At 35.8% G+C, this 25,080-nt stretch overlaps 1 protein-coding gene and 1 non-coding gene across 2 annotated transcripts in view; both read right to left on the bottom strand.

Annotated features, from left to right (window-relative positions):
• Window positions 1–25,080, bottom strand: part of LOC144244976 (uncharacterized) — a 135,770-nt gene that overhangs the window by 42,418 nt on the left and 68,272 nt on the right. Inside the window, exons 30-38 of the mRNA XM_077780356.1 lie at window positions 23,180–23,233; window positions 22,039–22,143; window positions 21,472–21,522; window positions 20,461–20,565; window positions 13,537–13,590; window positions 12,620–12,724; window positions 11,247–11,300; window positions 10,554–10,658; window positions 5,835–5,888 (exon numbers count right to left, since the gene is read on the bottom strand). Of these exons, the coding sequence (XP_077636482.1) occupies window positions 5,835–5,888; window positions 10,554–10,658; window positions 11,247–11,300; window positions 12,620–12,724; window positions 13,537–13,590; window positions 20,461–20,565; window positions 21,472–21,522; window positions 22,039–22,143; window positions 23,180–23,233 (687 nt within the window). The remainder of the gene's footprint in view (window positions 1–5,834; window positions 5,889–10,553; window positions 10,659–11,246; window positions 11,301–12,619; window positions 12,725–13,536; window positions 13,591–20,460; window positions 20,566–21,471; window positions 21,523–22,038; window positions 22,144–23,179; window positions 23,234–25,080) is intronic.
• Window positions 23,468–23,652, bottom strand: LOC144245064 (U2 spliceosomal RNA). Its single transcript, XR_013339161.1, has one exon. It is a non-coding gene; the product is annotated as a U2 spliceosomal RNA (small nuclear RNA).

Raw genomic sequence — 25,080 nt, 5'->3', positions numbered from 1 at the left:
ACACACACACACACACACACACCACATCGTCTTTATCCATTCATCAGTTGATGGACACTTGGGCTTTTTACATAGTTTGGCTATAGTGGATAAGTGAAATTAAGAGCTGGTTCTTTGAAAGAATTAATAAAATTGATAACTCCCTAACTAGACTTATCAATAAGAGAATAAATAATATCATGAGTGAAAGAGGAGAGATCACAATCAACACCACAGAAGTACAAACAATATTAAACAATTATAAAATAATATTATGAAAAATTATATGCCAACAAACTGGAAAATCTGGAAGAAAGACAAATGTTTTAAATTTTTACTATTTTCATTTCTCAAAAGTCTTTTTTGTTCTTCATCAAATCATCTTGCTCTTCACTCATGTGTTCAAGCCTCTCTTTTAATTGTTAAAACATATTAAGCAAGCTTATTTTATAATTTTTGGTCTGATAATTCCAAAATCTAAAATCTTTGCTGATGTGCTAAATGTTCTTCATGATGGGTGTCTTACTCATGGTGGCTTGTTTCTTTGTATGTTTAATAATTTTAAACTATAAACTGCTCTTTATGTGAAATTCTTTGTTCTGAGAATGGGTATCCTTCAAGACAAGAGTCATATTGACATTCTGGATTATCAGTGCATGGGGTTAGGTGACACTTCGGGAGCATTAACACAGTGCATCAAGACTGTGCACTATAAGATCCACTGCTTTTTATAGCTTATCCCTTAATTCAGTAGCCTTGGCTATATCCTCCTTGCTTCAGAGAAATCGGAGTTTCTGAAGTTAGTCAAAACATATTCAGATCTCATATTAAGATCATATTTAAATCTGATGACACTGTATATATACAATTATAATCTCCACTGCTAACTGAAAATATCCAATATTGTTTTGACTAGTTGGTTACTAATTATGGACTACTGCTACTTTCTCTCCATATTACTATCTACTGGTGTAATGCTCTCAATCCAGTGACTCTATTCGCTTTACCCCATGGAGAAGAAGTAGAATTCTTATATAGAAATTATAATTTCTATAATTCAAGAAGCGTCCATCTCCTATACATCATTTGGACACTTTAGCACCACACTATTATTTAATATTATTTGTTCATAGGTCTTGTCTTAAAAGTTTTGAAAGGGACCATAGTAGGCTAAATATGCAATAATTAGTTGGTTCAGTTCCCTTGAAAGATCCAAGTCCTTAACACACACACAAGATGGTTCAAGTGACTGAACATTGGCCCTTTCTAGAGATTTTAAATTGGTAAAATTAAATGATAGGGGATATGCTTTTATAGTAATTATTACTTGGTTCTTTGATACTGCCTAAAGAAATCGCTATCATAAAGGTAGAAGACCACAGTAAAACAGATGTTATAAAGAGTAGAGAAAATGCCTTAGCAGATCATCTTACTAAACAGATTGTGCAGAAAAGAGTTAACATAGCAGGCCTAAGTCTGGAATCTTCAGAAGAGTCTGCTTGCCAGGTTGGTATTTGGCTGGCATCTGGGAACTGATAAGCCTAGGTCAATGTGCCTAGTCTTGTGCAAACAATGCAATTTATGGTGAATATTTGTTTTTCTTCTGGGAGTCTGGTATATTGATAGTTAGACAGAGAGTGCCTATGTGAGAAGCCCCCAATAAAAAACCTTAGGTACTGAGTCCCTAATGGGCTTCTCTGGGCACACATGTGAAATGACATTTTTGCTGCTGGAGGGAAATATGTTATGTTATGTGACCCCTCATAAGAAGGAGAGCATAGGAAGCCTTCACATGGATTTTTCTAGAAGCTGCCTATATATTTTTCTCTTAGTGATCCAGCTATATCCTTGGTGTTTACTCTTTGCATTTTATGGTTCTATGGGTTTTGACAAATGCAATATGTCATGTATTTACCATTACAGTAACACACAGAATATTTTTACTGAAGCTAAAATAAAATTCTCTTGTGGCTTTCATATTCATCTCTCCTCCCTATGCCACCCCCTGTAAACTCCTGGCAATCACTGATATTTTTACTGTCTCTATAGTTTTGCCTTTTCCAGAATATCATATATTGGAATCATACAATATGTGTGTAGCCTTTTCAGACTGGCTTCTTCCACTAGGCAATACGCATTTAAGTTTCCTCCATGTCTTTCTATAGATTGATAGCTCATTTCCTTTTATAATTGAATAATATTTCATTATGTGGAGGGACCACTATTCGTTTATCCATTCTTCTATTGAAGGATATCTTCTTTGCTTACAAGTTTCAGCAACTATGAACAAAGCTACTACAAGTATCTGTGTGCAGGTTTTTGTGTAGACATGTGTTCACCTCATTTGGGTAAATACCTAATTTGTGACTGTTGTATCTCATGGTAAGATTAAGTTTAGCTTTGTAAGAAACTTCAAAACTGTCTTCCAAAGTGACTATACCATTTTGTATTCCCACCAACCATGAATAAGAGTTCTATTTGCTAGCCATTCTAATAGGTATGCAGCATTCTCTCATTGTTTTAATTTGCAATTCCCTAATGACAAATGATGTTGACCATCTTTTCATATCCTTATTTGCCATGTGTATATCTTCCTTGGTGAGGTAAATATTCAGATCTTTTGTTCACTCTTTTAAATGTTTATTTTTGAGAGAAAGAGATAGAGAGGGGGATGGGCAGAGAGAGATGGGGCAGAGGATATGAAGCAGGCTCTGCGCTGACAGCAGAGAGCCCAATGTGGGGCTTGAACTTATGAACCGTGAGATCATGACCTGAGCCGAAGTAAGATGCTTAGCCAACTGAGCCACCCAGGTACCCATATTCAGTTTTTAATTAGGGTTGTTTTCTTATTGTTTAGCTTTAAAAATTCTTTGAATATTTTGGATATAAATCCCTTATCAGATATGTGTTTTGCAAATATTTCCTTCCAGTCTATGGCTCATCTTTTCATTTTTTAAAACTAAAGTTCTTTTTTATTTATTTATTTTTAAAGTTTGTGTATTTATTTTAAGAAAGAGCGTGCTCACCCATGCAGGTAGGGGATGGGTAGAGAGAAAGAGGGAGAGAATTCCAAGCAGACTCTGTGCTGTCAGTGCATAGCCTGACACAGGTCTCCATCTCATGAATTGTGAGATCATGACCTGAGCCAAAACCAACAGTTGGATGCCACCCAGGCGTCCCTAAACTAAAGTTCTCTTTGAATAACCTCTAATAGATAAGAAAAACACATGTAGGACCAGATTCAAAGATTCCATTATAGAGACACAAAATTTGAGTTCAATTTTGTAAAGAAATACTTGGAATGGTCTGGTTATAATATCCATGAGGATAAGATATGGCAAAGCCAGGATTGTTACTTACTTGAATCAGATACATTTCAAATTAATTACTTGCCAAAATTCTACATAAAGCAACATCATGGTAGGAATAAATTTCCCACATTATTGTATTTTTAATTTTGTTTTGAGAGAGAGAGACAGAGAGAGACCAAGTGTAGCATGGAGCCTGCTGTAGGCCTTGAAACCATGATGCTGGGATCATGACCTGAGCCAATATTTGTGCAATTCCCTCAATTGCTCAATCAGGTGCCCCAAATTTGCCACATTATTTAAAACTTATTAAGATATTTTGTACTATATTAGAGGATATCACCAATGCATGCTTCCTCTGAAATAAAAATAATTCTGGAAAATCTGTAACTATACCTTAAGGGACCATTGGGCATATCCAAATGGATTTTATATAGTTGCTTCTGAGTTATGGATATGTACTAATAATATTATGTTTATTTTCTGGATGGATTGAAACACTTTCTTGTCAAAAATCCATAGCACACATACTGGCTAATAAACTTTTTGATATCCTGCTACCTACCTAGAACGTCCCATCTTATCTATTCATTTAGAAGGCAATATGTTTTCTTTCGGTAATTATTTATGATTATACAAGAAGTTTTGTCTATTATTCAGAAACTTCACTGTCTTTTGAACACAAAAACTTCCAGGAAAATTTAAGAGACATTATCAGAATTGGAAAATTACATTAGAGACCTCATATTGAGAGAGAGTCCATAGAGAGTCCAAGAAGCAGGTGGTTCATGTTAGTCACCTGCTGACCCCAAATTCAGGATCTTCAGAACAAGTAGAAAACTGCATGAAGTAGAGTTTCATGCAAGATCATGAGAATAAGAAAACAGTTTGTCAGTGCTTTGTATATTTTTCAAATATTTTTATTTTTATTTTTGTCATATTCTTTTTATTAATTATATACTTCTGATTTAGCCTATGATGTTCTTCATGATCTCCCTTACTATAACCATTAACTTATTAAGGTTTAGGTTTTACTAGAGACAATCAGTTTGTTAGAGTTAGGACAATCCTAACTCTGTTACTCAGCCTTTTACTAGCAAACCAATTTAAAGAATTGATGTGGGGCTGACTGACAATTTCTGTGTATGAATTGTGCATGACTTTCCAATAGTCTTGATGGATCTTGTCTTCTTATAAAGAGTCTATGGGAATAGAAACTTTTATGGGGAAATAAATAATATCTACTGGAACAGATTTCTAAGTATAATGTATTCCATCTACAATAATAAAAAATTTGTGGCTGAGTTAGTATATACTACAGTTAATGCCCTATTATTCCATACAATAAGCCAGTTAAAATTCCCTAGATAAATGACAGGATTTCCTTAAATTTTCTTTGACAAGAGGGGGATTTGCGCCATTGTTAATAGTGCATATTGTACTTGGATTCATACTATAGATCCAATTTATCTAAGAAAAGCCAACTTGGAGGGAAATAGTGGGGTAGAGGGAGGTAAGCAAACCATGAGAGACTCTTGAATGCTGAGAACAAACTGAGGACTGATGGATTTGGGGGGAGCAGAAGGGGACGATGGGCATGGAGGAGGGCACTTGTGGGGATGAGCACTGGGTGTTACATGGAAACCAACTTGATAATAAACTATTAAAAAAAAAAAGAAAGCCAACTTGGTTATGTAAGGTGGACCTAAGGCATTATTGGGACTAGTTTTCTTTCAGCCCTAAGAAACACCAGACCATGATTCTAGACTGCTTTCCATTTCCTTCTTCTAATACCTTCAGCTGGTTTTGTCTGTCTCACAACTGTTTGAGGTCTGCTTTTCAGAGTCTTAAATGCTTCTATGTAGCCACTATATGTACAAATAATTAAACAAATAATTCACAGACAAAAGCAGGATGAAACTATCCTGACATTCAGATGTCAGCTCATCTCAAGGAAAATCAACAACAGTGAAGGTCTGGACAGTCCCTGATGATCTCTCCTGTGGCTTCGGTTGAGTGAGGATCAAAAGGTGGAATTAGGAATAAAAACATTCCCACATTATGAAGAAAAGTCTGTTGCCATGGCTATAAGAGAACATTATCAAAAGAATACAAATTATGAAAAACAAAACAAAATGTATTTGTCCAGTTCCATCTTCTATTGCTAGATGAAAAACAAAGACCTAAGGTCACTTGCTGCATTGCATGGAGTGAATGTCAGACTTAAAAATATCATATTGTTCCTTATTTATAATAAAAGGCATGTCTTCATAATGTTGGAGGAAAATACTACATATAATAATATATAGTTAATATAACTACTCAGAAAATTATGTTGATGACCTTTTCAAATAATTACATCTACATGTTATAACCTAAATTTTGAAATTCTTGTCTTATGTAAAGATCTAGTACCATTGTTGCAAAAGCACAGATAATTTAAAAAAAGGTTATCAATTATTTAATTAATAAAAGGTTAAAATAACAAATAAAGGGATGGTAGAAAATATTTAAACAGTGTAAAGAATTAAGTAACTTTTCACTTACCTAAAACAGAACTCAATTCTTCCATCAACGTATTTAGTTGGACCTTCCCTTTATCTGTAAATCAAGACAAAATTTAGACACTGAGAAATCCAAACTCAAAAAAAAGAGCAAAGAGCATAAAATACTTAAATTATGAACTAGAGTAGAGCCTAGAGGAAAGCCATTCACTATATCTTATCCTTTTACAATTTATAATTCTTGGGGCATCTGTGTGGCTCAGTCAGTTAAGTGTCCGACTTCAGTTCAGGTCATGATCTCATGGTTTGTGGGTTCGAGCCCCGCATCGGGCTCTGTGCTGACAGCTCAGAGCCTGGAGCCTGCTTCAGATTCTGTGTCTCCCTCTCTCTGCCCCTCCCTCCCTCGCTCTCTGTCTCTGTCTCTCAAAATAAAATAAAGACATTAAAATTTTTCTTTAATTTATAATTCTTGGAATTTAATAGATAGCTCCATTATCTGCAAGGGGCACTAAGATTGAAATCATACAGTCTATTTTAGGTAAAATGTTCTCTCAAGTCTTTTGGATTCATTCTGTTTCTAACTCTATGTTTCTCTAGGAATGGCTGATAACACATGATTAGTATATATGTGAAACCATTGTTTGCAGAATTATGTTACTTTCTATCACTGGAGAAAGGCAAAGAATTTCAGGAAAATGAGCAATGAAGAACACGGTATCTCACATTTCATGAGGTTGAGCCCTGCAACAGGCTCTGTGGTGACAGTGCAGAGCCTGCTTGGGATTCGCTCTCTCTCCTCTCTTTCTCTCCCTCTCGCTTCTCTCCCTCTCTCTCTCTTTCTCTCTCTCTGCCCCTACCCAGCTAATGCACATGCATGCTCTCTGTCTCTCAAAATAAATTTAAAATACTTAAAGAGAGAAACTGAAAATGGGAGTGTAGATGACAAATGGGTGTATTTGCTCAAGGAAATCTCCAGAGAGCATTGCTACATTAAAGTAAAACACTGTTGGTTCATTTTTTTTTTAAGGAAATAAAACATTTAAGGTCTATATATGTCATTTTTATTATTCTTTACGTTAACTAGATTTTATATTATCTGATCTTGCCCCTGCCATGATACATAAAAAGATGTCACGATCCTAAACTGAAATTCATGAAATAAGTATAGGTTTGAGATAAAAGACTTTAAAATATTTTTTTTTGTGGAGAAAGGGAAACACTTTTATTTTTTTATTTTATTTTGCTTTTTAAAAATTGTTTTTCTTAAATGGTTGNGCATTGTTTCATGTGTCTGTTGGCCATCTGGATGTCCTCTTTGGAGAAATGTCTGCTCGTGTTTTCTGCCCATTTCTTCCCTGGATTGTTTGTTTTTCGGGTGTGGAGTTTGGTGAGTTCCTTATAGATTTTGGATACTAGCAGCTATCTTTTCCCATTCGGTCAGTTGCCTGTTAGTTTTACTGATTGTTTCCTTTGCCGTGCAGAAGCTTTTTATCTTGGTGAGGTCCCAATAGTTCATGTTTGCTCTTGATTCCCTTGCCTTTGGGGATGTGTCAAGTAAGAAATTGCTGCGGTTGAGGTCAAGGAGGTTGTTTCCTGCTTTCTCTTCTAGGGTTTTGATGGTTTCCTGTCTCACATTTAGGTCCTTATCTAATTTGACCTTATTTTGGTGTATGGTGTGCGAAAATGATCTAGTTTCATTTCTCTGCATGTTGCTGTCCAGTTCTCCCAGCACCATTTTTAAAGAGGCTGTCTTTTTTCCATTGGATACTCTTTCCCACTTTGTCAAAGATTAGTTGTCCATACATTTGTGGGTCCAAATCTGAGTTCTCTATTCTATTCCATTGGTCTATGTGTCTGTTTTTGTGCCAACACCATACTCTCTTGATGATTACAGCTTTGTAGTAGAGGTCAAAGTCTGGGATGGTGATGCCTCCCATTTTGGTTTTCATCTTTAATATTATTTTGGCTATTCGGGGTAAAAGCCTTGAAATCTTAAACACATATGATTAAGTGGACTGATACAGGAAGAGTGTGGAAAGGACAAGAGACTGAAAATAGAACTGTTATATTACTATCATTTAAGCCAGTGATTTTCAAAATGTTTTATTGTAAACCATACTAAGAAACTGAGCATGCGTGTGTGCATGTGCATGCGTGCGCACGCACACACACACACACACGATCATCAAGACTCATGAAACAATATCTAGCTTTACAATTTTATTCTACTTTATTAAAAAAAAACTCTACCCACTAGTTTGAAGGGAGTAAGAGAAGGCTATAAGAAAATGAGTTTTGTGAATAAAACAAGGGTGCCCATTCTCACCACCCCTATTCCATACGATACTGGAAGTGTATGCTAGAGCAATCAGGTAAGGGGGGGAAAAGGCAACCAAAGAGGAAAGGAAGAACCATAATTGTCTTTGTTTGCAGATGATAGGATCTTATATATAGAAAGTCCTAAAGACTCCACCAAAAAACTGTTAGAACTAATCAATGAGTTCAGTAAAGTTGCAGGGTACCATATCAGCATAATGAAATCAGTTGCATTCCTATACACTAACAATGAAATGTCCGAAAAAGATATAAAGAGTAACACTCACAATAGCATAAAAAAAAAAAACACCAAAATACTTGGGAATAAATGTATTTGTCTGTCTGTCTATCTATCTACTTATAAGTAGGCTTCACAACCAGCATGGAGCCCAATGTGGGGCTTGAACTCACATCCCTGAGATCAAGACCTCAGCTGAGTCAAGAGTTTGACACTTAACTAACTAGCCACCCAGGATCTCCTTTGGAATAAATTTAAATAAGGAGGTGAAAGATCTATATAATGAAAACTACAAAACCCTGATGAAAAGAAATCGAAGAAGACACAAGCAAGCTGAAATATATATCATGTTCATGGGTCAGAAAAATTAATATTGTTAAAATGTCCATACTATGAAAAGTCATTTATAGATTCAATCCAATTCCTATAAAAATTTTGATGGTATTTTTTTCTTAAATAGTTTATTGTCAAGTTGGTTTCCATAAGTATTTTTTCATAGATGTAGAAAAAAATCCTTAAATTTATATGGAACCACAAAGGAGCAGCCAAAACAATACTGAGAGAGAAGAACTAGGCTGGAGGCATTGCCCTTCTTGATTTAAAACTATACTACAAGGCTCCTCAAACAGTATGATGCCCCATGAAAATAGATACATGGGCCAAGAGAACAGAATTGAGAGACTGGAAAAAAAACACTCACATATACAGCCAACTGTCAACAAGGCAGCAAGGAATACTCAATAGGGAAAGGATAGTCTCTTCAATATATGGTACTGGGACAAGTGGATAATCACATGCAAAATAAGGAAATTGTGCCATAATCTTATACCACTCACAAAAATGAACTTGAAATGGATTAAAGACTTATATGTAGACCTGAAAACTGTATAACTTCCAGAAGAAAACATAGGGGAATAAACTCCTTGACATGAGTCTTGGCAATTATTTTTTTAGATAGGACACAAAACACACAAGCAAAAAAAAAAAAAAAAAAAAAAAAAAAAGAAAGAAAAAGAAAAAGTTAATATGTGGGACTATATCACACTAGAAGCCTTAGGCACAGCAAAAGAAACAATCAACCAAATGAAAAGGCCACTTACAGAATGGGAGAAAATAATTGCAAACTGCATCTCTGGTAAGGGGTTAATATTCAAAGTATATAAGGAACATCTGATAGCAAAACTCCCAAAATTCCATTTAAAAAACAGGCAAAGGAACTGAAGAGCCAACTTACCAAAGAACACACACAAATGGCCGATCAGTACATGAAAAGGTGCTCAATATTACTAATCATCAGGAAAATGCAAATCAAAACCATAATGAGATACCATGCCACATGTGTTCAAATGGCTATCATCAAAAAGATAAGAATTAATAAATGCTGGTGGGGATGTGGAGAAAAGGAAACAATGTTCACTGTTGGTGGGAATATAAATTGGTGCAGCCATTGTGGAAAACAGTATAGAGGTTCCTCAAGAAATGAAAAATAGAGCTACTATATAACTTAGCAATCCCACAGCATATGAATTAAAATCCACTTTGAAACAGGATTTCAAAAAGATAGCTGCATTCCCATGCTCACTGAAACATTAATCACAATAACCAAGATATGTGTCTGTCAGCTGATAACTGGAGAAAGAAGATGTGGTATATTATATACGGTAGAAAATAATTCAGCCATGAGAAAGAAGGAAATCTTGCCATTTGTGACAACATGGATAAACTTTGAAGGCATTGTGCTAAGTGAAATAAGTTGGACAGAGAAAGACCAATATTATATGATGTCACTTATATGTGGAATCTAAAAATGCTGAACCCATAGAAACAGTAAAATGGTGGTCACGAGGGGCTGGGGGAGGAGGTAGGAAAGTGGGGAGATGTTAGGTAAAAGGCACAAACTCCCATTTCTAATGTAAATGATTTCTGAGAATATAATACACAGTTGTGATTATAGTTAATAACACTGTATTACCTACTTGAAAGTTCCCAAGAGAGTAGATCTTAAATGTTTTCACCATAAAAAAAAAAAAGATAATGATGTGATGTCACAGGGGTGTTAGTTACGGCATAATCATTTTGCAATATACAAGTGTATCAAATCAACGGGTTTATATCTTAAACTTACGCAGTATTGTATGTTGATTATCTCAATAAAGATGAAAACAATAAATACCTCTTAAAAAGTACAGGGGTAATGTCAGGGCTCACCATCATCTGGCAATCTTTCTATCAGATCCATGAATTCTTCTTCTGTGATGCTGATTCCCATGTTTTCTAAAAGAGTGTCCAGCTTATTGACATCAACATTGCCTCCTAAGTAACGAGTAGGAAAGAAATATAGTAAAACAACTTTTCTAAAACTGGACCATGCATTCACTCTGCTGTGTTATTATTCCTCTTTATCAAGCATATGTTTTATTATAATAAGGAACATTTCACATATTTCTTAGTACTATTGTTAAGATTTTCAAGGCAAATACCAAAAATCCAGTTTTGTTCAGTTAAAAGGAGAATAAAATTCCTTTCAATTTTATGTTGGGATTCTGAAAAGTCAGAGCTAGAGGTGACTCACATAATATTCTATAAAATGACAGGTATTTTTGTTGCCTATACTGTCAGATTATTTGCTTCTGCTTTTGATTGAAATCTTTATCTGACAGCATTCATTCTTCACCGTTTGCTTCATATTTTATCTTGTTTCTTTGAGGCTGTTAGGAAAATCCAAGACAGTTTAACACTTTCTGTAAAATATTAGTACAGGAAACTACTTGGTTTACCTGATAAAATGTAGATCTACTGAAGAAAGCATAAATAAAGACACAATTGTATAGGAAAGGATGATTTCTGTTTTAACAACACAACTAAAGGTTTCAGACTCAGGCTTTTCACAGTGCTTCTTACCTTTGAGAGACTTTATGCCCTTCATCAACCTTTTCTTGTACACTTTTCCATCAGCTATAAAAAAAATGGGATTTTTGAAAACAGAGTCAGAAAGAAAGAATTTTGAAATCTTTGAGTAAGGAACGTTTCAAATTACAAACAAAAAAATAGATATACACAATATTTGCTCTCAGTGGTAAAGGAGTAAATTGCAAATCATAATCATGAGATACTTTTTTTTTTTCCTGAGAATGTAGGGACAATACCACTCTCAAATACAGTTTGTGGGAGTTCATACTACAAATACTCTAGAAGGAAATGTGAGAAGACAAAATATCTTCCATTCTGCACTCTACATAAAGGAATTTAATCTCAAAAGATTTCAGAATGTTTGCAAAGATTTATCCACAAGGTTGTCAAATAAAAAAAGGACATATATTCAAAGATGGAAAACTGGAAAAATATACATCAAATTTTTCACACTAGCTATGGCTTTGAGTTAGGAATAGAGATGTTTTATTTTCACCTATCTACATTTTCAAGATTTCTACAATATATACACATGTTACCGCTGTGAAGAGAGAAGAGTTATAAATAAATAAATATATACATAAATATTATCTATCAATTTATCATCTACTGAGCACTAGAAGGAAATGTATGACAATATTAATAATAGGTATCTTTGGGTTATGGGATTAAAACCATTTTTTAATGAAATTTTGTGCTTGTATTTAATCTAATGAGGAAGTTAAGAACTGTGGCCTTTTCTCAATGTACAAAATTACCCACTTATTGGTAAACTATATAGTCAATGCTGCAAAAACACAACTACATTATTAGTTGGTGCTGGGAAAACTGGACACCTTCCTCTCCTTTTTTCCTTTTTTAAAAAAAGTCCTTTTTTACAAATCCATTTGATCAGTAATCTGAAGGCTGAGTAATGAACTTTGCCTTTGATAGCAACTTATAACTGAAGAGAGTTAGACTGATGATTTTTAAAGCAAAATCTAAGTGATGAGACTTTTCTTTGTATTTGCATTAGCTTTTTAACAGTTTTCAAGCATTTTTAGTTTATTTTGTAATTTTTCACATAGTTCTACAAAATTAGGCTTTCTAAAAAACCAAGATAGCACCACCCATTAGACTCACCATCAGGGGCACCTGGGTGGCTTGGTTAGTTAAACATCTGACTTCGGCTCAGGTCATGATCTCACGATTTGTGAGTTCGAACCCCACATTGGGCTCTGTGCTGACAGCTCAGAGCCTGGAGCCCCCTTCAGATTCTGTGTCTCCTGACACCACCCCCCGCCACCCTTCCTATGCTCATACTGCCTCTCTCTGTCTCCCAATGATAAAAAGGCTGAAAAACATTAAAAAAAAAAAAGACTCACCATCAAGTGGCAGTGTCTTCAGAAAGTTCAAATGTTCATTAGGTGTGAGCTCAAGTCCCAAATTTTTAAATACACTTTCAAGTCTATTGGCATCAACTTTGTCTCCTTTGAAAGAAGAATGGATTATTGACACATGGAAATGTGGCATTATAATGATCCAAAGTAATGAAAAAGCTGGCTTAGAGAACACCATCCTCACTTTCATATTCCCATATATTCCAATAGTGCTTAAGAATAATGAGGCGGAACTTATTCCTTGATTCTTCATAAAGACAGAGAGGTCCCCTAAGACTAATGGTAAGACACCATAAAAGAAAATCAGGTTATATAAGTAGCCAGTAATTTAGGACATCTAATCTTTTTTCTTTTTAATGTTGAATCATGTGATTATTACTTAAAGCAGAATATGTTCTAAAATTATTCACCTTCCTGTATTCTGTGCCTGCCTATTCAAGCCAGCAGTCATTAACTCAGAAGCTTATAGGAGCTGAACCCTAGAAGAAATGGGTGAAACTGTCACATGCCTTGTCCAAAGAGAAAATACACCAGTTATTGTGGTGAGGAAATGCAGGGCCAGTGTTGTCAGATTTTACAAAACTTGACTGCAGATTGGATTCTTAAAGTAATGGGTGGCCCATTTGTTAAACCTCTGATTTAAACGCTGGTTAAGATCAGTATAACACTGGTAGAAACTACCAAAAATATAATTATTACTTAAAATCACCATTTTCTTTTGTAGTCCAACGCTAGAGAATACAAAGTCAAAAGTGGAAGTAAAGTTGAATGTAAATATTTCATTAAAAATATGTAAAATATCAACATTAATAAATTTATGATATAATATTGGGAAAACACTATACAAAATATAACATAGGGTTAGAATTTAATTAAAAATGTTTAAGTAATGGCATACTCACCCGAAAAATATTTCACTTCATTCATCAGCTTTTCCAGATCAACTTTACCTTTACCTGTAAAACAAAGAATAAATTGGATAGAAACATGACAATGAAACCAAAAAATGTGTTGCATAGAGCAGAAAAATGTAGCAGTATTTATTTGTTCTAGAAAATTTAACCTTTTTCAGGTACACACTTTTAGTTACAAAATAAGTCATGAGGTTGTAATACACAGCATGATGACTATAGTTAATATTGAAATACTAATATTTGAAAGTTGCTAAGAGAGTAGATCTTAATTAAAAAATTTTGTTTTTCTTTGAGAGAGAGAGAGAGAGAAAGAGAGAACAGGCAGGGTAGAGGGGCACAGAGAGAGAGAGAGAGAGATGGAAGGAGAGAAAGAATCTCAAGCAGGCTCCAAGCTCAGGGTGGAGCCTGATGCGGAGTTCAATCCCAATACCCTGGAATCATAAGCTGAGCTGAAATCAAGAGTTGGATGCCCAAACGACTGAGCCACCCAGGCACCCTGAGAGATCTTAAAAGTTCTCATCATAATAAAAAATATTTGTAACTGTGTATGGTGACAGATGTTAACTAGATTTAATATGGTAATCATTTGCAATATGTACAAATATTGAATCATTATGCCTGAACTAATATAATGTTATATGTCAGTTATACCTCAATATAAAAAATACAAAAACTGGTTTCACACACACACACACACACACACACACACGTGCACACACACTAAAACTTGACTTTGCTACACCTTTTGTAAGAAGGTAGAAGAGGAAAGACGTCAGCTTGAATGATAATAAGTACAATTATTTCCTGAAACAAGTAATATTCCAGCATTTCCAACGTATTATGCTCAGGGAAGCTAAGTGGCTAATTCTTGTCATTTAGTTTCTGAAGAGAAAACTGCTTTATTTCCCTGCAGTAAAATAATGATCCATGTTGATGAGAAAATCTAGCTATAACCGAGAAAACATTGTGTAAAGCATATTCATGAATTCAACAAACTTGTTTTTGAGTGTCCACAAATACTCACAAAATGACCAGAAAAGTGCATCAATTACCAGTAATGTTGCTAATTCTGTGGTGAGAATTTTTGGACCTTATTCTTTATCTCTTAAAGTATTCTTAGTCACTAATGACTTCTGCATCAATACCAACTAAAGGTCAAGGCAAAATGGAAAATGTATGTTGGTTTACCTGGGTCACTATAGGTAACCAAGATTATCATGAAAAATGGACAGGATCCTTAGAGAGGATTACAATTTTTGGCCTGGCTTTGTAAATGGGTCACTGTGGTTATCCATTCACCTTTTCCTTTGCCCATCTGGCTTATTACTGGCAAAAATCTGACCCAAGATTAAAGGGCTATCTGCCATAGGCTGTCTAACTGAGAGGGAGTTCTGTTCCATTAAAATATTCCAAGTTCATCTCAGCAGAGGAGGAATCTATGAGTAAGAATTAGAACATCTGCGTGACAGGGGAAAAATTTTAAACCAAAGTTGATCATTTTCCTTTATTTATAATGTTGTTCTTACTCTTCTGTATTTACTTTAATAAAAATTTTGGAAGGGCTTCTGTGTACATGGAGACTGGAACATGGCTTATATCCTTTTACCTACCACCTCAAAGCTGTTTGCCTTTGAAATTCAAATGTTGCTGGTCTCTCTAGGCTGCTAGGGCTATGTCAAACCTTCAGCTCTGGCTGTGTCCTGGAGAAAGAATGGGCATGGGATTCTTTCCCCTCTCAACTAGGGAAGCACCAGAGAGGTGTCAGAGTGCAGGAACAGAACTAGAAAGTAGTAGGTCTGGGGAAAAGCTTGGCATTCAGAATCCTGAAGACCCTGATGAGGATTAGTAAAGGCTAGCATGAGGGCATGCCTCCTCTGACTCTGAAAAGAGCAAGAAAGAAGAAAACAGGTAGGCAGAAACATTTATGCTCCTGAGGTGGTGGAAATACAAAAATGCCTGAACAGATGCTTCCTTCTTTTCTAGAAGTTTGAAAGTAATCTGTTATGGAATATGTCATAGTAAGTGCTAAATAAAGATCTTGAAATAGAAAGGAAATTATTTAAGATAGTTTTATTATTGTCATTGAGAGAGAGAAACACACACACACACGCACACACACAGAGCAAGTGAGCAGAGAAGGAGCAGGGGGAGAGGGAGAGAATCTTAAGCAGGCTCCAGTGTTAGTGCAGATCCCAATGTGGGGCTCCATCTCACAACTTTGAGATCATGACCTGAGCAGAAATCTAAAGTTGGATGCTTAAATGAATGAGCCACCCAGGCTCTAAGTTTTATGCGTTCTTTGTGGGAGTTGAAAAAGTATAGTCGGAGAAGTAAGGATATTCCCAAGATCTCATGGTGGGGAGTGGAGGAAATGATAGGAGGAATAAGTCTTCTAAAAGTTTGCACTTATTGGGATTGTGTGGGGGTGAGAGGGAAGGGATAAAAGTGAAATGAAATATTTGCTGGGAAAGGCTGTCTTGATGGAGAATAAAGTAATATTTTGTTGCCAGTAATAGTTATTATATGTAAGTATGACAGTGAATGGGAGGAAAAGGAATGTAAGACTTAATGAAATGTGACCCTCCTCTGAAACTTTAAAATTGATTAGAAAGAAAATAAATATAATAAATGACAACTTGAAGAAACCAGTGATAATAAGCATAAGAAAAAAAATAGAAAATAAATAATAAACATTAAAGAAGATTAAATAAATTAAATTAAATATATCCAGTGTTACACCAAATATGAACAAATTGAAATTTCTCATTAAAAAAGGAACAATAGGTGCACCTCGGCAGCTCAGTTGGTTAAGCTTCCGACTTTGGCTCAGATCATGATCTCACAGTCTGTGAGTTTGAGCTCCGCATTGGGGTCTGTGCTGACAGCTCAGAGCCTGGAGCCTGCTTCAGATTCTGTGTCTCCCTCTCTCTCTCTCTGTCCCTCCCATGCTTGCACTCTTTCTCTCTCTCTCAAGAATGAATAAACATTAAAAAAAAAAAAAGGAACAATTGTCAGATGGGTTCCTTAAAAACTCAGCTATATGATGATTTCACAAAATATATTTCAACCAAATGATAAAGAAGATAGAAAACAAAGGAGTGGGCAAAGATATATGAGGGATATATACAAGCAAAAAGCCATTGTTTCCTTGAGTTTCTGCTTAGATGATATGTCCATTGCTGTAAATGGGGTGGGTGTTGAAGTCCCTTACTATTATGGTATTATTATCAATGAGTTTATGTTTGTGATTAATTGATTTATATATTTGGGTGCCTTCATATCGGGGGCATAAATATTTACAATTGTAATATTTTGGTGGATAGACCATTTAATTATGATATAATGCCTCTCTCCATCTCGTTACAGTGTTTATTTTAAAATCTAATTTGTCTGATATAAGTATGGTTATTCCAGCTTTCTTTTGATGACCACTAATATGATAGATGTTTCTCCATTCCCCTTACTTTCAATCAGGCGGTGTGCTTAGGTCTAAAATGAATCTCTTGGGAGCAGCATATAGATGGGTCTTGTTTTCTTATCTATTCTGTTACGTTTTTTGACTGGAGAGTTTAGTCCATTGACATTTAGAGTGAGCACTGAAGGATATGAATTTAGAGCTATGCAGTTGCCTGTAGAGTTGGTGTTTCTGGTGATACTCTCTGGTCCTTTCCATTCTTTGTTGCCTTTGGTCTTTTCTTCTGTTTTGTCTTTTCTCCATTCAAAGAGTCCCCTTAAAATTTCTTGCAGAGGCTGGTTTACTGGTCACAAACTCCTTTAGATTTTGTTTGTCTGGGAAACTCTTTACCTCTCCTTCTATTCTGAAAGACAGCCTTGCTAGATAAAGAATTCTTTGCTGCGTATTTTTCCAATTCAGCACATTGAATATACCCTGCCACTCCTTTCTTGCCTGCCAAGTTTCTGTGGGTAGATCTGTTGTGAACCTGATCTGTCTTTCCTTATAGCTTTAGGACTTCCCCCCTCCCCCTTGCTGCTTTTGTAATTCTTTCCTTGTCTGTGTATTTTGTGAATTTGACTATGATATGCCTTGTTGATGATCCATTTTTGTTGAATCTAATGCGAGTTTTCTGTGTGTCTTTGATTTTGATGTCTGTGTCCTTCCCCAGATTAGGAAAGTTTTCTGTTATAATTTGCTGACAAATTATACCTTCTGTCCCTTTTCCCCTTTCTTCATCTTCCGGGACTCCTATGATACATACATTATTCCTTTTTCATAAGTCACTGAGTTCTCTAAGTCTAGTATTGTGCTCTTTTGCTTTTTTTTCCTGCTTCATTATTCTCCATAGTTTCGTTTTATATATCGCTGATTCACTGTTCTGCTTCATCCGTTTTTGCTGCTGTGGCATCCATTTGAGATTGCATCTCATTTATAGCATTTTAATTATGTCCTGACTAGATTTTACTTCTTTTGTCTTTGCAGAAAGGGATTCCGTGCTTTTTTCAACACCAGCTGTTTTTATTATCATGGTTCTAAATTCTAGTTTAGACATCTGTGTTGATTAAACCCTTGGCTGTCGTTTCTTCTTGTTATTTCTTTTGGGGTGAATTCCTTTGTCTTGTCATTTTAGGGAAGAAAAATTAATTCAATGAAAAATTAAAAACAAAACAACATATCAAATGAAGGAAGCTAGATTTTAGGTGTGTTTTTGTCTGCTTCTTGAAAGAAGCTTGATGGAATAGAGAAAAAAAGGCAAAGAAAAGAAAGAAAAAAGGTAAGAAAAAACTTAAAAAGTAAAAAATTTATATGATAAAATAGAATTATAGAAAATGAAATAGAATAAGATATCTAAAAAAAATAAAGTATAAAAAAGAAAATAACAATAAACTTTTCTCTTTCTGCATCCAAGAAAGAGGAAAAAAAGAAAACAATTTAAGCAAAAAAGGAAGCAAAGAAAATGAATAAATGAACCATAAGACAGAATGAAACCTGAATGAAGTTATATCCACTTTCCCCTAGAACTGAAACTATAAAGTATGAAGTCCTCTGTAGCCCATAAAATAAACAGGTGGAGTGACTTGTGCTTGTCTTCTAGGAGACATGCTTGGAAGCACAGTTGGGTGGGGCTTGGTATAACACTCTGTTCTTCATTAGGTGGCAGCTTACTGGGGTGGATCAGTGTGGTAGGCATGTGCATGCATGGGAGAGATGGAAATGGCTTCACCCAGCCCCCTAGTCTCTGGCATAGGAACTTTGTGCTCTCACTGACCCACAATCAAGCATCCCTCCTTTGTCTCAAGTCTTTCTCCACTCCGTCTCTACCTAGTCCGTGTCCAAGCTGTCCACCTACCAGGCAGCACCTCCCTCTAGAGTTTTATCTCAGATGGGGTTGTCTTTCAAAACCCCATGCTTCAGGGACTCCTGAGGCTTCGACCCGCACCAACACTCTGGGGGAGGGTCTCACTGAACAACATCCCGATGCTGCCTTGCCCCAGAAAACACGTGTGTGATTGCACAGTGGCAGAAGTTCAGAGATTATGGCAAACCACAACACACAGCTGGCACCAGGTTTCACTGCACTCTGGCATCTAATGCCAGCAAACGTGGCTGCTCTCCAGGGTCGATTGGAACTTTTGCCTATGAGGAGGCCATATGGCCTCTACCAAGGGAAACTGCTTCTTTCTATTGTCACATGTACCCCTCAGATCCCACTGCCTGCCTCTGGGGATTTGTCCTACTTCCTCACCAGAGCACCTCCAGGCACTGATCTTCAGAACTTCAGACTCTGCATTTCACTGTTTATAGAATACTGGTAGTACTGAAACCCTTTCTTTTCTTCCCATCAATAATTTTGGGAAACAGATTTCTTGTTCAGTCTCCTGTGAGTGTTTTCACTCTTTCTCTCTTTTTCTCTCCAGCTACTTTAGGGAGAGTGTTTTTCTTCCATGATCCCGATGCACCACACACACTCTCTCTCTATCTGTCCTATCTCAGCAAAAACAGCTCCGTACCCTCTGTGGCTTTTCTCTCCCTCAGTTCACTTCTCTTCACTGTGTACCTGCTGAGTTCTGTGGCTCAAGTTATGCAGATTGTTGTGTTAATCCTTAGATCAGTTTCCTAGGTGTTCAACATGGTTTGGTGCTGATCTAGCTGCACTTGAGGGGTGAGACAAGCTCAGGTCCCATGCTGCTCTACCATCTTAATCCCAGCAACATAAATAACCGACACAGGCAAAATCAGATGAATCTAAAACATACACTAAGTAAAAGAAGCTGTAGCAGAACATATTTTTCAAGGATGGCTGAGATAATAGTTTGCCCCCCTCCACCTGATCTTATTACAGTGTGACTAATTCATCTCCCACCAAAAGCTTAGATTGAATCTGGGCAGGGACTTGTGATTGCTTCAATAACAGCATTTGGTGGAAGGGATGCTCTGTGACTTCTGTGACTTCACCTTAGTTACAGATTTAGAGAAGAACTGTTTTAAGTTGCCTGCAATAGACTTTTCCTCATAGGACCCACGTGAAATTGAGAGACAGATAGACAAATACTGAGATGGCTGCTGTGTAGTGCAGGGATACTCTCACCATATTAAAAAAGAAAAAAAAACCATTACAGATAGCCATACATATATTAAGTACCCTTTTTATAAATACTGGTGTCACACATTAGCAAATATGGCTAAAGAGTTCAACTGTAATTTGAGCAATACCTATCAATTCTCACTAGATAAAAGAAAGGTTGAGAGAAAAAGTCAAGTTATCTTGAAATCCTTCTCTAGTTTGCATTTGAAACCAACAACATACAAGATGCATTTTTTCTTTGGACCCGAGTTTTTTCCCTAAGATTTTCAGAATGCCTTCTTGATGTCAAACAAGCATTTTTAATGATTGTTATAAATAGGCTCATAAAAGTAGCTTTTCTGGAGTGTTCAGTGGTATTTAAAATGCTCACCATTAACTGACAGATTTTGCATTACATCTTTAAGCTCCTTTTCAGTGAGGACCATGCCCATGTTTCCCAAAACTTCATCCACTTTACTGGAATCAATCTTCCCTCCTTATAGAAAAAGAAGTACACAGGTAAAAGTTAATGTCCCTAAAATGTGGGATAAATTCCCACCTCCAGAGGATTATAGTTATCATGCTCATCCAAAAAAAAAAAAACAAACCCAAAGCCTGATGAGATCTTTACAAAAGGTCAGAGTCAATAATAAGAGCTCAAGTTAGAGCTTATTGTTTTAATTTTAATCTTAATGTATGCATGCCCAGTATAAACACTGAAAGGTGACAGAATGAATCCTAAGAGAATTCTAGTAGGGTGATCATAATTCCAGTGTTTCTAACTACTATTATCCCATTTCATTGCATTCATTTTTACAATGAATGTCTAGTTATGTTAAGGGATGCTGTTTTTCCATTACCATTAAATTTTTTAAAACATTTAACTTAAAAATTAATCAATTTCAATGAAGATATTAATAGTAGTACAAATAGTATGTGGATGTGGCAGACATCATGAAGGTGGTATTGGGAACCTTGCTTAGACATGACTCTTCTCCTTGGCCTGCTCCCTGTCTATCTACTCAGTCCTATGTTCTTTCAATTTCTTGGAGACTTTCTAGCACTATCTTGCTCTCTCTCTCTTTTGGTATAAATGTCAGATTAGTAGTCTCTTGATGCTGAATAAACTAACTGAAGAGGTGCTACTTTTCCCTTTACTTTTGCTATGTAGCCTGGGCTATGATAATTTCTTCTGTGTCAAAGTTGAAAAATCCCAGAAAAATCATGGGAATTCTTTCCAAGTTACAACATAAAAAATGATCTCCTAAAGAACATGTTGATCTATAAAATAAGCAAAAATATATAATAATGTGTTAGGTGGCAGGGCTTATAATTTAATCACAAGGAATGCCAAATGTGATGATCTCAGAAAGATTTGTGTTTTGTTAAGTTTCTCCCTTACCTTTAAGAAACTTTATACCATCCAGCAGCCTTCTTTGATAGACTTTTCCATCTGTAAGGAAAAGGACTCTTCAGATCACAGAAGAACAATGTGGAGTGTCATTACTGTCTAGTAAGAAACAAGCAATTCAGGAAGACATCTTTTATGAACTGCCTTAGAAATTTTCTGATTTAGTGGCAAATAATGCAATTGTAGGGGATGGGGATTCTGACAAAATATCTTTTACTTTTCTTTTGTGATATTTTCATTTTCCCCTATTAGATCATTCCCTTCTCTTTTTCTCATTTACTCTGGCTTAAATTTTAGATCTCTTGATAGATTCAAAAGTTATAAGTAATATAATTGAATCCTGATGATAGGAGTCATGGTGATACAACAGTTACTTCTCAAACTAAAGATAAATTTGGCACAGATAAATTTTTAACATATAATAGAGTCATTTAAAATTATGTAACATGAATCATAAAATTATTTCTGACAAGCAATAAGATAGAGACAATTTTAGAAGTTTTCACAAGTTAACAATACACTTCCCTGGATGACTCCATTTTTATTTGAAATACTCACTATCAACTGGTAGATTTTTCACCAGGTGTGAGAGTTCTTTATCTGTGAGTTCTATTCCCATGTTTCCTAGAACTGTTTTCATGTCATTGACATCAATTTTCTCTCCTTTAAAAGGATAGAAATGATAACATGTGAGATTTTAAAGAGGCATCGAATTATCCTAAATAATAATGAAATCTCTTATTACTGTTTAATTATTAGCACCAACTACTCAATGCATAATAAAGGCAAATGAGTCCTGTTTGACTGCAGTTATGGCAGAATATTAAAGTGTTTATTTCCATAACTTTAGTAATAATAGAGACAAAATGACAGAGGGCATAATAATGCAGTTCATAATTTTCTGTTGTGGGAGGTTACCAGCAGGTAATAAAACTTTAGTCTCTTTTTATTGCACTCATGTATTTTTGGTAAAAATCTGGAATAAATGAGATTATAGGGCCTAACAAAATATGACACTATGTTTTGTTGTTAAAGCATTGACAAACTAGAGAAAGACAAATGCCTCATGGTTTCACTCATATGTGGAATTTAAGAAACAAAACAGATGAACATGGGGAAGGGGAAAAAAGAAAGAGGGAGGCAAACTCTTAATTAGAGAGAACAAACTGAAGGTTGAGGGAGAATGAACTGAGGTGGGCAAGGGATGGGCTAAACTGGTGATGGGTGGGCACTTGTTATGATGAGTGCTGAGTGTTATATGCAAGTGATGATGCACTAAGTTCTACTCCTGAAACCAGTATTATACCATATGTTAACTAACTAGAATTTTAAAAAAAAACTTTAAAAAACCAACTGACAAACCAAAGTCCAGGAAATCAAATTACAATCAGTTTATTAAAAATTATGCTTAATTTATTATTATTATTTAATGTTTATTTATTTTGAGAGAGCGAGCAGGGGAGGGGCAGAGAGAGAGGGAGAGAGAGAATCCCAAGCACTGCACTGTTAGTGCAGAGCCCTGATGCAGGGCTTATGAACCATGAGACCATGACCTGAACCAAATTTGAGAGTCAGACATTTAACTGAGCCACCCAGGTGCCCCAAAATATCATAATTTAAAAGGAATATAAAGTAACAGGAAAGAATATAAAGTATGTGTAAAGAATCAGAATCATGTATTTGGTAACTTCCTCCTCACCTGTAACAGCTTCTACCTTATCCATTAGTTTTTTCAGATCGACTTTCTTAGAGGCTGTAAGACAAAGTTAGAGAATAACAATAACATGAACTCAGAAAAAAAGACACATAGGACAAGAGTTGATTTTTACCTAAGATTTATTGTTCCAGATGATGACCAAGGAAAATAAAATCATTTACAATGAGGACCAAGAATTAATAATAAATAATGAATAAAAAAGATCTTGAAAGGTTTTGTTAAATAAGATGAAAACTGTGAAGGTTTACTTTATCTAATATTTAAGAAAATTCAGGTTATAATTATTCCATAATTCTTAGAAGAAACAATGAATCAATGCTGACTTTTACAAGTATGTTGGGATATGACTTTTCTGAGAAAATTAGGTTACTGTACATCACAGCAGCCTTTTGAACTTTAAAATGAGACATATAAAAATACTACACTTGATCTTAGCCAAAAGGCCGAGAAGCAATTGAGACATATAAAAATAACCTTTACCAAAATGATTGATTTTTTTCCAAGGGCTTCTTTAAAATCTTTTGAAATTCAAATCAAAATGTATGTTGAATGTCCTATCATGTACAATTTTTCTTCTTCAATTATTAAACATTCTAATTCTTCCAGGTCTCCATTCATTAGTGGCTTTGTGTGATTTGAGTAGTCCTTCAACCTACTTTTGCTCACTTTTTAAAATTATGTATCTCTCAGTATTTTCTAGGATTGTGATCTTGTGTTACCACGTGTTGATGCAGTAGTCAGATAGAGACCAGTGTTAAGCAGTGAGGGATATGTGATAGGAGCTAATTACTTAAATGGTCAATTTAGTGATCCACTGAACCTAATGGGTAGAAAAGAACACAGCCAAAATCCTATCATTTTACCACACCATTTGTATCCAGCTTAAAAAAAATTTGTAATGCTTATTTATTTATTTATTTATTTTTTAATTTTTTAAAATTTTTTACTGATTTATTTATTTTTGAGAGAGAGAGAGACACACACAGCGTGAGCAGGGGAGGGTCAGAGAGAGAGGGAGACACAGAATCTGAAACAGGCTCCAGGCTCTGAGCTAGCTGTCAGCACAGAGCCCGATGTGGGGTCCGAACCCACAAGCCATGAGATTATGACCTGAGCCGAAGTCGGACGCTCAACCGACTGAGCCACCCGGGGCCTCTATTTTTGACAGAGAGAGAGAGAGAGAGAGAGACACTCACAGCATGATCAGGGGAGGGGCAGAGAGAGAGAGGGAAACACAGAATCTGAAGCAGGCTCCAGGCTCTGAGCTGTCAGCACAGAGCCTGGTGCAGAGCGTGAACTCATAAATCGTGAGATCATGACCTAGGCCAAAGTTGGCTGCTTCACCAACTGAGTCACCTAGGCACTCCATGTATTTATCTTAAATTAAAAACTTGAACAGATGGTGCTGGGAGAACTGGACAGCAACATGCAGAAGAATGAAACTACATCATTTTCTCACACCATACACCAAAATAAACTCAAAATGGATACAGGACCTGAATGTGAGACATGAAACCATCAAAATCCTAGGGANCTGCAATAGTACATGTAGCAATGTGGATGGAACTTGAGGGTGTTATGTTGAGCGAAATAAGTCAGGCAGAGAAGGACAGATACCATATGTTTGCACGTATAGGTGGATTAGGATGAGCTTAGTGGAGGAACATGGGGAAGGAGAAGGGGGAAAATGGTTGGGGAGAGGGGAGGAGGCAAACCATGAGAGACTCTTGAATGCTGAGAACAGGCTGAGGGCTGATGGGGTGGGGGAGAGGGGAAGGGAGGTGATGGGCATTCAGGAGGGCACTTGTTGGGATGAGCATTGGGTGTTGTATGGAAACCAACTTGACAATAAACTATTTTAAAAAATTAATAAAAAATAAAAA

Source organism: Crocuta crocuta, unplaced genomic scaffold (genome assembly GCF_008692635.1).
Source record: "Crocuta crocuta isolate KB4526 unplaced genomic scaffold, BGI_CrCroc_1.0 scaffold288, whole genome shotgun sequence".
NCBI classification, from domain to species: Eukaryota; Metazoa; Chordata; class Mammalia; order Carnivora; family Hyaenidae; genus Crocuta; species Crocuta crocuta.
This window is presented reverse-complemented; position numbering and strand designations above follow the sequence as displayed.